Source organism: Pseudorca crassidens, chromosome 3 (assembly GCF_039906515.1).
Source record: "Pseudorca crassidens isolate mPseCra1 chromosome 3, mPseCra1.hap1, whole genome shotgun sequence".
NCBI lineage: Eukaryota > Metazoa > Chordata > Mammalia > Artiodactyla > Delphinidae > Pseudorca > Pseudorca crassidens.
The window spans coordinates 76,051,714-76,067,080 of record NC_090298.1 but is presented as its reverse complement, the minus strand read 5'-3'; the positions used below and the strand labels follow the sequence as shown (position 1 = coordinate 76,067,080).

The 15,367-nt window shown below is 37.7% G+C and overlaps 1 protein-coding gene across 3 annotated transcripts in view; it reads left to right on the top strand.

Annotated features, from left to right (window-relative positions):
• KIAA0825 (KIAA0825 ortholog) overlaps positions 1-15,367 on the top strand; it is a 403,281-nt gene that overhangs the window by 159,709 nt on the left and 228,205 nt on the right. For all 3 annotated transcript variants that reach the window (XM_067731233.1, XM_067731231.1, XM_067731232.1), the window contains one exon: positions 14,396-14,575. In XM_067731233.1, coding sequence (XP_067587334.1) covers positions 14,396-14,575 — 180 coding nt within the window. The remainder of the gene's footprint in view (positions 1-14,395; positions 14,576-15,367) is intronic.

Sequence of the window (15,367 nt, the reverse complement as noted above, 5' to 3'; positions counted from 1 at the left end):
ATCATAATATAGAAATATATCAATATATAGGGTTTGAAATGCCTAAGAATATTATGGGAACACAGTTATATGTCCAAAACAGAAGAGAGAGAGAGAGCGAGAGAGAGAGAAAGGGAGAGAGAGATTGCTTTAGAGCCACATTAGACATTTCAGTGGATCATGAAGAATGCTTATATAACTTATGAACAAGCAAGCATGGCTTACAGCCATATCACTGAGGCATGGAGAAGTAATCATGAGAAAATTATGAATGGAAATTGAGGAGTAATAGAGGACCATACTTCTCTTAATTAGACTTTCTTTCTTCCCCTGTAAGTACTATTGTAGAAAATGGTAAGTAATGTTATGCCAGTCTCATAGTATATCCTACTGCTCTCCTGCTACATCTATAAAGAGTTTTCTAACCATCTTCACATACCCCTACACATTTCTTCTGTTCTATACTATATGTGTAGCCAGATTAATTTTTATCAATCACTAGTTTCAGTATAGTTTTCTCTAATCAAAATCTTTTTTCTCTAGTTCCCCATCAACCTACAGGAACAAATCCCTGTCCTTTGGCCATTCAAATATGGCCCCAGACTAGTTTTGTAAGCTTTTTCCCCACTATTCTCTTGTGTATGTGTGCGCACGCACGCGCAATCACACACAAACACACATACACACCCATTTCAGCCATTGTCCCCAAAGCCCCAGGCACATGCTCCTTCCACACCTTGGCTCACCCATTTTTCCTCCTTGAAAGACCCTCCATAGACAACCCAGCCTCCACCAATGGGCAAAGGCCACTGATGTTCCAGATCTCTGAACACTGTAGCTCACACTGATGTCTCCCTCCCTCCTCTGAACTTCACGGTGTCTGTTATGGTGGCTGCTGCCCTTAGCTTACTCTGCCTTGTATTGTTATTATATTTGTATATGAATGAGGCAAATGTTACCAGGCCCAACCAGCCTGTTGGTATACAAATGAGGTTCATAGCATTCCCAGTCCAGATTGTTCCAGTCATGTCTGGAATTTTTGGTTTCTCAGATCTGCTCATGACCAGTTCCCCATATTCTTCTCTTCTGTACACCCTGATGTTTGCTTCCCAAAAGCCACTTAGGGGAAGTGCCTCACTACTGAGCCCTTTGCTTCTCTCCTGGTGCTCTCAAATTCATAAAATCTTGTGGTTCCAAAGGTCACTACAACTCCTCCAGTGTCACTGTGTTCCAAGGAGAAGTTCAGAGGTTACCTCTCCTCGAAACCCTGAATCTGTCTTTATTCTCTTAGCCCCCAAGCCGTACTCTGTGGGCCTTAAATCTTACAGAGTTGAACTGAAAACATTATCTTTACCTTCAATATCTATAACTCCACTCTCCTAAAGGGAAAACAGGTGCTAGGGAAACTAATTGCTCAAGTAGCCAACATATATTGTTTACTTATTAGTTGTCAGGCACTGTGATTCTTAAAACCTTATAAAGTAAATATAATTATTTTCATCATGTTAAAAATAACATTAGAGTTTAAGATAATGTTATTTTCCAAGAGACACATGTAGCTGATAAATGGTGGGTAACCCAGGATTCTGAACCCAGCTGGAGCTTTCTTTCCCTTACCCTTCTATACAAATACTCTTGCAAATTAAATCCTGGAGTGGACCAGGGGTATCTGCAAAAACTGTAATCTGTCCACTCTCAGGTTGAATCAACCAGGACACCCCAGTGCACATGCATTTAACTGTTCTTTCCAGCTATTAGTGGAAATTAGTGTTGATCATAGATTTTTATTTTCATATTCCTCCTCAAGCTAACACAGTGCTTTTTACAGAAAAAGTCCAGTGATTGGCCAGTGATCCATTAGAATATAAAATATGGAGCTTCCATTAAACTTTATAATCTGAGCTTTCAGGCAAGGTGACTACACAACACAGATAGTATCTGACATGGCTGGAGAGTTACTCTAATATAACTCATGAAACTCATGGGCATGGTCCCAGAAGAGAAATGGTTTCCTCTTGATAGAGTTATATAGAACAGCCTGGAAAAACAATTGTGATCAAACATTGGACTATACTGATATAGCCACTAAGTACAGGAATAGCAACTGTGGTTAAATGAATATTTAACCATGTTTTCTTACAAAAAAATTCCACATTTACATACCAAAAATATTACATCTACCTTTTGTACGTATAACGTGATATTGTTTCTGAGGGACTTACAGGTTACTAAAGGTACTATATTGTATCTCCTTCAGTTCTGGTTCTTATGGAATACAGAAGTGTATTTACCCAACCTGCTCAAATATCTATCAGTTTTTGCAAAGGTTTTTAGGTGTTTGATCAAGGTTACATAACTGCCTTGGTATTGTCTTGTATTGAATTTTATTAGCTACTTCAAATATTGTAAGGATGAAGTGACAGAATTTACTAATCGATTGATTGACTGGCTGACTTATTAAGCTGCAGTAGAAACCTGTCACTTTAATTTAGAAACAGTATATTCAGGGAATCTTATTAACTAGACTAAGATGGAAATTATTATGCACCTAAAAATACATACGTAATATTTTTTCAGAGATTTTGTTTTCATTGAACACCATTTGGTAATTTAGAAGTTTGATCATATTTTTAGGAAAGCAAAATTTTAGAGTAAAATATGCTGATTAGGTGTTTCAAGCATCATAACTATTGGGCTTTTTATGTGAGAGTTTTCCTTTATAAATAGTGTCTTTTTGGTCTAATTGATAAAATTTAACTTTTGTTAAATTGGCTCAGGAATAAGAATAGAGATTTTAAATACATATTTTTATTTTTATTTATTTATTTATTTGGCTGCATTGGGTCTTATTTGTGGCACATGGGATCTTCGTTGCCGCATGTAGGATCTTCATTGCAGCATGCAGGCTCTTAGTTGCGGCGTGTGGGCTCTTTAGTTGCGGCATGCATGCGGGATCTAGTTCCTTGACCAGGGATCGAACCCAGGCCCCCTGCATTGGGAGCAGAGTCTTAGCCACTGGACAACCAGGGAAGTCCCTAAATACATATTTTTATTGTACATATTTTAAAACAAGGTCCTCTTCATCCAATAAGCAATTATTAAATTCTGTTAGGTAGAGAATTTTTGATAGACAACCATATATTATAAAGATTAAAATATATGAGGTTTATCTCTTTTATATCTGTAGCTTTTGGTCTTGCTCTATGAAAATGATTTATCAGAATTTCTATTTATTTTAAAAAGAATCAGCTGAGCCTATATGGAAATAACTTTCTTGTAATATGAGATACAACTTCACTGAAGGTCAGAAAATAGTAAAATTTAGTAAATGAATGAATAGTAAAATTTTAATTTATTCATTAATAATAAAAATGTCATAGGCTGCAAGCTTCTAGGAAGCTTGGATAAAGTTCAATGGGCATGAGAAGGTAATGTTTGTTGGTTTTATTTTTAAGATGGGCCATCCTAAATTTGAAGGAAAAAAAACCTCTCAAGTACAAATGTTTATAGAAGATTTTAAATTTGTAAAAAACTATTTTGGATTAGTGACGTTAAAAACCCAGGGCAATTGTTTTGACATTACCTCACTGAGGCCACATGGCCTTAACCAGTTTCTTACTTGTGGCATCAAAAGAACAAATATTTGGCAATTTCCCAATTGTTAGCAGGTAGCCTTTTCCTGCTAGTGACATTTGAATGAAGTGTAACTAACTTTCTTTCCTTTGCCCATTGCCTCAAGAATGATTCTCAGTGAAACTTCTTGGCTTCTGGTGATATTCAGTAATAACATAACAACCACAACCAACTAGCAAACACATAATATTTCACATGTTCTAGACACGGCTTCTAAGTCTTTAAATGTGTTCACTCACTGAATCCTCAAAACAAACTCTGTGTGGTAGGTACAATTATCATCTCCTTTTGACAGATGAGGAAAGTGAGACACAGAGAAATCAAGTCGTTTGTCCAAGTCAACAGCTAATAATCAGCAAAGCAGGATTTGATTCAGACAGCCGGTGTGCAGGGACTGTGCTTTCACCCACCACACTTGTACGGCATCCTGGCAGAGCCACAGAAAGTTTACAAAATTGCAGGGTTGCACAATTTATGAGAACTATCAGGAACCTCTATCGTGGATAATTTTGCTAGTACAATCTGTACTTTTCAACCTTGTAACAAAGTGCCAAAAGATAGTCAAGAAACTGACCTACAGAAAATTCTAAATAAATGGCTGCCACCACTACAAAGGTTTGGTTGACTTAAAATGAATTAATCAATTCAAATTCTCTGACTTTATGGTTAATGTTTTCTTGATCTTTTGGGTAATGAGGAATATTGTGGCAGAAGCTTGGTGTTTTATTGTACGTTATGTGTGTGTGAGTTTCATTTTATAAGTATTTATGACCAAAGTGCTGCTTCATGACTGTCTTGAAGGAAGTGACCAAAAGTAAAAATATGCTCCCTCTTGGTACCCTTAGTGCACCTAACTTCAATGTCTTTGGCTGCTTTCACTAGTGACAACATCTGTATTCTTACTTGTTCAGTATTTTTTTCTTTGCTGGATTTATACCCTGTTCTTACCGAGAACAGTAGAATCATATTTGTGTGTTCTTGCCTTAGTCTTTCCAGCCAAGGATCCTATCCGCGAATGATGACAGACTAGCCTAGAATATCAGTGGTCTCCATAGAATTATTACAGTCCCAGAAACAGTTATCATCTAGGGTCTGTGCTGTGTCTCCATGAGGGTAGGGTGGTTGTAGGGTACGATTATGTAAAGCAAGGCTTCTGGACTTTACAGTGCAAAAACATTATCTGGGGAGCTGGTTAAAACTGCAGATTCTGATTCAGTAGGTCTTGGGTGGGACCTGAGATTCTGCATTTCTAACAAGCTCCCAGGGAATGCTGCTCCTGATGCTGCTATCCCCTGGACCACCTTTTGAGTAACAAGGCCATCGAACAAGGTATCTGTTACTATAGATGGCAAAAAATTGGGGTATGTGATTTGTCTTTCCAATGTATTATGCTTTTAAAGAGACATAATTTTTCCCCCCCCTCCGGTACGCGGGCCTCTCACTGTTGTGGCCTCTCCCGTTGCGGAGCACAGGCTCCGGACGCGCAGGCTCAGCGGCCATGGCTCACTGGTCCAGCCGCTCCGCGGCATGCGAGATCTTCCCGGACCGGGGCACGAACCCGTGTCCCCTGCATCGACAGGCGGACTCTCAACCACTGCGCCACCAGGGAAGCCCTAAAGAGACACAATTTACTTAAGATTATTTATAATCCATTTTGTCAGAACGTTCACAGAAGTCAGAAAGCTTGGTCTTATTCAAATACAGAACGGATTATGTCACTCCCCTGCTAAAAACCTTTAGTGGCTGCCCACTACTTATAGAGTACAGACCCTAATCCTTAAGACACAAGCAATGTCCATTGTGCTCTGGCAATGGCTGACTTGTCCAGCATCGGGTCCATGCAAGCTTAACATGCATATTCTGGTCTAGGTTGTGCATCTTAGATTTGTATATTTATAATAGCAATGTCCCTGTAGAAGTATCTTGAGAAAAGAGGCAGATGCTCCAACACCAGTGACCTTTCAATTAATTGGCCCAAATTCCACGTTCTTTCCTGTTACAGAACCCTTGAAATGTTATTTTTTTGAGCCTAGAATCTTCTTCCTTTTCATTTTCTTGGCAACTGATAATCATCTTTTAGCTTCAGTATTACTTCCTAGGAAGTCATCTTTGATCATCCCATAACGTCCCACCATAATTCCTTTCGTAACACTCGTCACAATTTTAAGTGAAAGGTTAAATGACATAATTGAGTATTTAATCCCTGTGTCAGCCATTGCAAGCTCTAGAAGGGCAGGGACAGCTCATCATTGTTCCCCAGTACTTGGCTTGGTTCTCGACACTTGAGACTGGTACTGATCACATAGAAGGTACATAAAAAGTATTTGTGAATGAATGAAATTTCCAGGAAAAAATTCTACTTCATTCATTAGTGTTGTGATCTGTCTAAACTTCAGTCTCCCCATTTCTAAATTAGGGTACTAATAATGACCTTACGTGTTTATTTTGAGGTTTAAAAAAGTAAATAGGCACTGCCCTGGTGGCGCAGTGGATAAGACTTCACGCTCCCAATGCAGAGGGCCCGTGTTCAATACCTGAACGAGATCCCACACGCATGCCACAACTAAGAGTTCACATGCTGCAACTAAGGAGCCCACCTGCTGCAACTAAGGAGCCCACCTGCCACAACTAAGACCCAGCACAACCAAATAAATAAATTTAAAAAAAACCTAATTAAAAAAAGTAAATAAACATAAAGCACCATTTTTTGAAACCTAGTAGATACTTAATTTCTATTAGATTCTTTTCTTCTTTTACACTGTCTGGAAAAATATGCTTGATATATTTTTCTTCTCTCATCACTCCTCCTGTGCTTTCCATGCAGTGGTCTCTCTCTCAGCTTCTCAGTAACTCTCCCCTCCATCCAAGCATAAATTTGTCTCCAGGAGGTGGGTTTCCCCTTTGACATCTTTGGCCTGAAAAGATGTTGCCTTAGCAGATCTGATGTGTGTGAAGATGAGAACTGGACCAAATAAATATTCCCAAGTTTTATATATTATAGCACTTCTTGAGAACCTTTGTATATAGCTTGAGAGATTAGTAATATGAATTTTGCTATGATGCTTCACCTACACAGAATCAGATCTAATTTGGCTTGACAGTAGCTGAAATTTTTATATTCTATCTCTTCCTGGCACCTAGAAAATGTCTAATATATCTATAGGAACATGTTTCTTCTTCAGTAGTTCATGTGCTTCTAGTGTTAGCATGCAAATGATTTGGCATTATATTATGAGTGATACTATTATCATGAATTTATGTAGCATCTTTTCCCCAACAACTCAAAGTGATTTAACATATTATTTCATTTCTGACCCTTCGATCATTAGGACTTTTGCAAATGAGGAAACTTAGATACAGAGAAATTGAGCAAATTGCGTACTTGGTGTTTAAGTGGTCCTTGTTAGAAGAATGAAGAGCTATTATTTCATGAAAGTATATCTATTGTTTTTAAATAAATTCTAAAATGAAAACATGAGACTTTGTGGAGACATTTATTCCTAGAAATAAGAAATAATATCCTTCTGAATTAATTTCTAAAAATGTTGGGTGACGATTTTATAAACACATTCTCTATTCAACTAATATTTAATGGGCATCAGCTAGGTACAAGACACTGTTCTCAGCTGGAGATATAGTGGTAAACATGACGCCATATTGCCTTCATATTCTGGGGGATTCATTGCTGGGGAAACATGGGGAGGACAGACCTTATAAAGTTAAAAATATATATAAAAATTAGATAAGTTCAGTTGCTAATAAGTACCATGAGGTGCTTTTCTAAAACAGAGTGACTGATAAGAGAGTGATGGATTGGGTGATGAAGAAATGCTGCTTGAAGAGCTAACACCTTCTTTTGCTTGTGAGTTATTTGGGAATAGACGGAAGATGTCCTTATGTAGTATTAGATGTTTGGAATATATGTATGCTTTCTTCCAGTATTCTAGAATAGAAGTCAGCAAACATTTTCTAAAGAGGGCCAGATGGACTATAGATAGAGGGCTTTGTAGGCCACACAGTGTCTATCACAACTACCAACCTCTACCATTATAGCAGGTACAGACGATACATAAGCAAATCACATGGCTGTGCAGGGGAGGAAAAAGTTCTCCTCAGCTTTCTTACGGTCACTGGCTGGGTTTGAAAATTAAACTGACAAAGATAGAGTAACAGGATAAAAACATACAAATTTATTTAATATAAGTTCTACATGACACAAGAGACTTCATAAGGAAATGAAGATCCAAAGAAACAGAAAATATCTTTATGCTAGGTTTAATGAAGAATGGACAGTTGTGGAGAAATATGATAGGTCAAGGAGTATGAGGTTAAGTGTAACAAATTGGGGGAAACTTAGCAAGGCTTATTTGCTAGGATTCTTCTCAGCATCGTTTTGACTTCAGAGATAAGGATGCACCTTTCCTCCTGGTATAGGGCGGGCACCTCTGATGTGAGGGTTTCATGACCTGTTTCAGGGGAGAAGGGCAGGGGGAATTTCAGAGCGACTTTCCTGTTTCTGCTCTTTTCTCAAGCTCCTTCAGCTTAAAATATTAAATATGCCAAGGTGCCATATTTTGGGGTAGCATTCCCGAACCCCATCACCAGTATTCCAATGGAACTTTATTTATGGACACTGAAATTTGAATTTCACATAATTTTTGTTTGTCACAAATCATATTCTACTTTTGATGTGTTTCAGCGGTTTGAAAATGTAAAAACCATTCTTAGCTGTGGACCTTACTGAAACAGGCATCAGGCTGGACATGTCTCCTGGGCTATAGTTGCCAACCCTTGTTCTAGAATATTGTGCAGCACCCAAGTGCCCACAGTGGCTTTATCACTTCTCTGCAAGGTGGTCATTTGGCATGAGGACCTGCACATAGACCTAGCATGGTGCTTTTTTTCAGAGACCATGGGAGAGAAGTTAAACAGCCCATTCTCTTTAACTTAAGAAGTTCGAGGGACCATTCCTCTGGACAGATAGGCTTGGTGTCTGCCTTACAGAAGGAATTTCTCTTTGAAATAGCTTTAACTCAGTTTCAGATTCTGTGGACTTTGTGCTTATTCAGGAGCACAGATGGAGCTCAAAACTTGCCTCTCACTCCTAGGGCTGCCAGTTGCAGAATTTGGACCAATAGTGCACTTATGCTTAGTGGTCTTTTTTTGGCACAGGCTGCTTCAATGGAGAGTGCCCACTGAAGAGTGAAAAGTGCTAAGATGTTAAGTAAAAACCAGGCCATGCCTTGCTTAAATAAACTGGGTATGTCTAACTTGGAGAAGAAAAGAACTAGAGGAGGTAGGATAGCGATCTTCAAATATGTTAAGTCTTCACTTAAAAAAGAAAAAAATAATAGGCTGTCCAGTTCAACACGTGGACATGCTTGGGAATAAGTTAAAAGGAAATGGATTTTGGCTGTCAGTCTGTCAGTCAAAAACCCTGAATTGTCATCCATAATGATAACTGAGGAAGTGCTCTTCTTTTCTCTATTCACTAAAGAGACTTGCCCAGATTTCTGTAGTCCTTTCACATAAGTGCTCTCTCTATATTTTTAAAATGCAAAACAGTTTGGTAACTTGAGCTGTCCAGCAGAGGGACGGCTGCCTTGAATGGTGGTGGGTATCCCACTCCTGAAAGTATTCAAAAGCAAGCTAGGTCACCATTGTCACAGATGCTGGAAGACGTTTTTATTTATTCAATCAGCAAAGATTTATTCATTTATTGACCAAATATTTACTGACTTCCCTGTGAGGTGCCTTCCAGCCATATAATCACATTATGTTTCTTAATCAGTTAGAACTTGATATAAATCTGTGGGGTAAGAGTCAAAGTTTTAAAGACCTATTTTGGCCGTGCTTTGTTAGTCTTGCCAGTGCCTACTGCTAAAGCAAAATTCCTCTTGCTCCACAAATGATGCTTTTGAATTAAAATTAAATCCAACTTTGGTGACCTGGTTAGTAATTTCTTTTCCAGTTGACAGTCTTCTTATGCAGAATAGCCCTTTGTGCTTATACCTTGTACCTTTTCCATTTGAACTGCTCACTTTGATTTGCAAATCCAAAGGGCTTAAAGGTAATGTAAGAGACTTTGCAAACATGATTCCTAGATTCAGTTTTATTGAGTAGTAGTCTTGCTAGACACAATACTAGAAAGGGTTTCATGGTCAAAAATACTTAGAAACACTATGTGTATACTAAAATACCTTCGTAGAGAGTCACAGAGCTCATGAATAAAGGCTGTGAAAAATCCTGCAGAAAACAAAAGTGTTTACTATTGTTGGAGCCAGCACTTCCAGGACATATGTGCTACCCATTAACATCCCACGAAACATACTTTGGAAAATCTTGCCTTCTAAAAAGCATGAGGAAGAATCCTAGTAGATACAGGTCCGTACAGCCAGAACTGTTTCAAAGAGGTTTGCCTATCTATGTTTACTAATATGTAAATAACACAAAATAATTTTTCAACATACAGAATTGCCTGTGTATGCCATGTACTGATGATCGGTTTTCAAGGAACTAGAATCAATTGCTCAGTTATTAATCTTTATTGAATGTAGCTATTTTCTCGATTATTCATAAAATGCTTTTTTTCTTCTTTATTCATTAAATGCTTTTTTTCTCCTTTATTCATTAAGGGTAAGCCTCTTTAAGATTTAGTTTCTTCATTTGCCAACCCCAGTTCTAGATGATAGAAGAGAGAGAGCTATAGAAAAGACAGCCCACAAGGCCCCCTGAAACCAAGAAAGCATGGCTATAAGGAAGTCAAGAGAGAAGAGAGTTTTCAAGGAGTAGGTGAAAAGAAAGGAAGCAGTGGATATGAGGAGGATGAGGTTTGCAGGGGAAAATGACATTTGAATATTATGACTACAAGGTAAATGTCATTCCAAAAAAAAAAAACCAATTACTAGATGGACCAAAACCCAACAAAACTACTCAAGAGATTTATTTCTTTCTCCCTTCCTCCCTTCCTTCTTTCTTTAGTATTCAAACATTAGTTAAGCGTGTAGCAGTGTTCTAGGTGCTGTGGGAAGATACCTAAAGACAAGATGCACATTCATAGAAAGTTCACTAAGGAAACAGTACTAGAGAGGTAATGAGGTCATATATGTGAAATTGTAGAAAGCTACATGAAATTGAGGTATTTTGTATGAAGACAATCAATTACCACGTACCAAACACCTGGTTTAGACTGAGTACTTTGCATTCAGAGGTTATTAACAATAAAATGTCAAAGCAGCCTTTGAGAAATTTGAGATTATAGTTTAATGCAAACAGCACAGGCAAATTCTTACTGCCTCTGTGATCTTGGGGCAAGTTACTTAATTTTTCTCAATTTCACTTATTCATCTGTAAAGCTGGGATAACCGGCACCCATTCTGTAGAGTGTTAGGAGGATGAAATTACACTTAATGCAACTCATGTGATGTTCAGCATAGTGTAATTTGTGGGTAGTAACTTTGTTTTTACAGAGTCGGTATAAATCTCAATTCATGAACTCAGATATACAAGGAATATCTAAGTCGCTTACTGTATTCAAATCAATTTTAAGAGGATTCTGAGCGTCTCCTGCCTGGCTGGTAGGACATTTAACTGTAGCTATTCTTAGAGCTCCCACCCTTACCCCGGGGTCTTGCAGAAGTCCCTGTGAGACTGTTTTGATCATCAGTTATCTGGTCACCCTAGTTACTGTAGAAATACCCTTATCCCTGTCCAAACGCTCCTGCCAAGCACAGCAGCCAGGCGTGGCTTGTAACCTTTGAGACTGAGAACCTGTGTCAAGGATCCAGCTTCCCTCCGTGCCTCACCCAGACAAGCCTCCCTGAGCTCTGCCTTCCAGCAAAGCCCTTGCAACCCACAGATGTCTCTCTCCAGTCCCAGAGGTCTCCCCTCTCTGAGCCCTCATGACCCTTGCCTCTGTCCACCTGCCAGACACATATGATTCCACTTTGGTATCATAGTACCAATATTGGTACCAATATATAGTACCAGTATTTTTTGGCCTTAAAAAATGGCTATTTCATTTAGTTCAAACTAATAACTATTCAATGGATTTAGCTTTTTTTTTTTTTTTTTTTTAAGTCTGGGTGGGCAACTGACTTCAGTCTATTTGTTGCTTTTCAAATAGCAAAAATCCCTGAGGCAGGTAAACAGACTACTTTTTTCGAAGCAAGGGAAAATAGAAATAAAAAATATACATTGAAGTATTTTGACACATTTGTATGGTAATAACAACAATGTTAATGCTAATAAAACTCATTATTTTTATTATAATATTCCTCATACCATCCCCCTTTCTCCATCTGTATTGTCAGTGCGTGATTCATGGGGCCTTAGATTATTCAGGCTGTGTTGATTGTCTAGCTTTATCTCTCCCTCCTGCATACCATTCACACTTCAGCCATGCCACCCTACCAGCAGCAACCTGTCTTCTCACCATTGTACCAACTCTTCTGTCTTCCTGGAAAGCACCTTTCCCACCTCAACCTTGTCGTGCCAGTAAATTTCTACTCCTCCTTAAAGACTTTGCTGAGACAGGGTCTTCTCTCAGAGAGAAGATGTCTTCTCTGCGTTCCTATCCCCAAATTTAAAACATCATCCTCTATATTTTCATAGTACCTTATACTTAAGGCACTTAGACTTAAGGTGATCGAATAATTCGTCATTTAAACTGGGACCCAGTTTAAGAGTGAAAGAGGATGCTGCTACTAATTACACCAGAACAACAGACATAAACCAGGACTGCCTGAGGCAAACCAGGATGTACTGTAACCCTACTTATCTTTACATTGCTGTAATGATTGTTTACATGTCTATCATTCCCACCCCACCCCCCAAACACACACACACACACACACACACACACACACACACACACACACAGAGGCAGTGAATCCCTGGAAGGTGTAGGCCTTAGCATCTAATATGACTGCTGACATAGTAATTGACTGATTAAATCTTGGGAATTTTATTGGAGCAGAACATTCTAGACTAGTGAAGTGGTTGAGACAAACAAAAGGCGATAGGAGGGAACATGTGCAAGGAAAGCAAGTACACCAGTTTGGGAGGAGCAGATGACTGCGGATTGAAACATAATTTGGGAAAAGATTGTGGAAACTCTTGATTTTCAGGTTCAGGAATTTCTAACAAAGTGTAGGAGCAGGGGAAGGTTTAAACATGGGGCGATGACATGAAGGATAACTGATAGTTGAATGTAAGCTGAATTAGAGGGAGGGAAACGCAGAGAGGACTGAGGAGACTATTTGGATAAAAAAGATGAAATTATGAATGCCTGGACTAGGACTCTTTGTCATTTAACCTTTTGTGCTTGATGAAAACTTAGGACCCTTTAGATTGCAAGTGACAGAAACCCAAATTAACCTGGTTTAACCAAAAAGGGAAATTTATCAGCTCAGCTAACATAAGTATACAGGCATTACTGGATCCAGGTTCTCACACAGTGTCATCCCGTCAGGACTGTTCTCTCCATCTCTTGGTTCTACTTACCTTATCGACTTCCTTCTCAATGGAGTTCTCCCCACAATGGACATCAGTAGCTTCCAGCCTACTTTCTACCAGCTTAGCAACCCCAGTACAAAGAGAACATCACTTTACCAATAGTTCCAGCAAAAATCCTGCAGAAGGCTCTCTAGATCATGAAAATCAAATCACAGAAATAAAATTATCAAGAAGAACCATAGAAGCGATGAGCTTCCAAATTAGCAAGAAAAGGAAATGTACTCATTCCAAAATGATCTAGGTTATATTTTTTCAATATATTTAAAATATAAGAAACTTTATGAGAGTCATTATCTTTAATTCAATCAATATTTTTACATATTATGATACTGGACATATCATGCTAATTATCTAGACAAAATAGAAATTAGTTCACCTTTTCAGTCCTACCTGTAGATGCAACAGTATAGGAACTGATCTTTGAAGACGTCATAATGGAGCCAGAGGAGGACGGAAAAGAGTGATTAAAATGGCTCTGTCTTTGTGAGAATTCCTATTTGGTTTTGTTGAGAAACCAGCTGATAAACCTCTTCATTCTGAAATGGCAGGATCTATGTGTCTGAGAAACACATAAATTTATTTGTAGAATTGATAGCATAATACTGAGAACACTATAAATGTGAATTTCCTATGAAATTTATGTTCTGAATAAAGGGTATAATAATGTTCAGAGCACAAATCCCAAACAGAGATACAAAGATTCATCTAGTTTTAAGTAGATTTTCAATAACAAGAGGGTGCATATAGAATAACTCTATTTGGTGTTCAAGTTATACATACATATACTTACATATACATATATATATAAATATAAAAATATATATGTATATAATATGAATGAAATACTGCACCAAATATAGTAGCTATCACTGATTAGTAGGATTTGGTACAATTTTAGTTTTCTTAGTTTCTTAGTCTGAATTTTTTACAGTTTCTAGAATGAATGCGTGTTACTTTTAAATGAGAAAAGAAATCAAAAAAGTTTCTTTAAGAGGAAAAAGAATTCTGACATAAAGGGAAACTAGCACTGCCCTTTGAAGTGATGTCATGTTGTCCTTCTCACAACTTTTTCCCCCACAAATATCCAGGATTATCTCAGAATTTATATTGAGTTTGATGAACCATTGACCTGAAAGACTGTGGCATTTCTCTTATTATGTAAATATTAATCAAATACATGTTTACAATATTATGCTAGAGTAAGTGATGAGAATGTAATCATATTCATTGATACCCACCTTACTAAACCATTTTTATTCCTTTTAAGAACGCACCTTTCAAGAACAGAGTTCTGATACAGAAAGTAATGTGAACCAAGGATCCAGCTTGATAGAAGCTATCTTTAAAGTATTGTACCACTGCAATTTTTCTCCACAAACATTTGGAAATGTTTTTGTGAGTTACATGGAAGAAGAACATTTATGGGACTTTTTATATAACATTCCAGGTATGAGAAATTTTCAATTTGTAAAAGAAGTGTTTTATAGATACTTAAATATATCTTTAAAGATGTTTTAAAAATTTTATTGATGTCAGTTTTGCTGAATCTGTTATTTGTAAAGGATTATCTTACATTTTTTCAGTATAAAGTCTTCTTTTGGGAATCATTAACCATTAGTTCCTGTCAAAATTTAATATACTTGGGACAAGGGTGAGGGGAAAGTTGAGGGGGAAAATTATGTAATGCAGATTTTTTTTTATTATTAGGTAGTGTTGTCTCATAAAAATTTAATATTTACCACAGATTATGTTTTGCTATTGAGCATATAAGAAATTAGTAAGATGTGAAAAATACTTTGTGATTCTTGGGTGCTTTTATTAATAAACAAACTGATGTACAAAACTGCTGGCCAATTTTCTTCAAATGTAAAAGGCATTTATTATGATGATCATAGTGCATCTCTCTCTACAAGGCAATTATGTCCTATCATTGTTCTGGGGACAGTATGTGTTTTCCCCAGCCGTATTGTTCTTTTGCCCGCAGCTGGAGTGGATATTAAAGACAGAACCGGTTGCATATCTGAATAGGAAGTGTTCATGGGTTACCCCACCTTCAGGACCAGGTGTAAACATTCTCACATTGTTTTTAAAAAAAATTTTTTTAATTTATTTAATTAATTAATTTATTTTTGGCTGTGTTGGGTCTTCGTTGCTGCGCGTGGGCTTTCTCTAGTTGCCGCGAGTGGAGGCTACTCTCCGTTGCAGTGTGCGGGCTTCTCATTGCAGTGGCTTCTCTTGT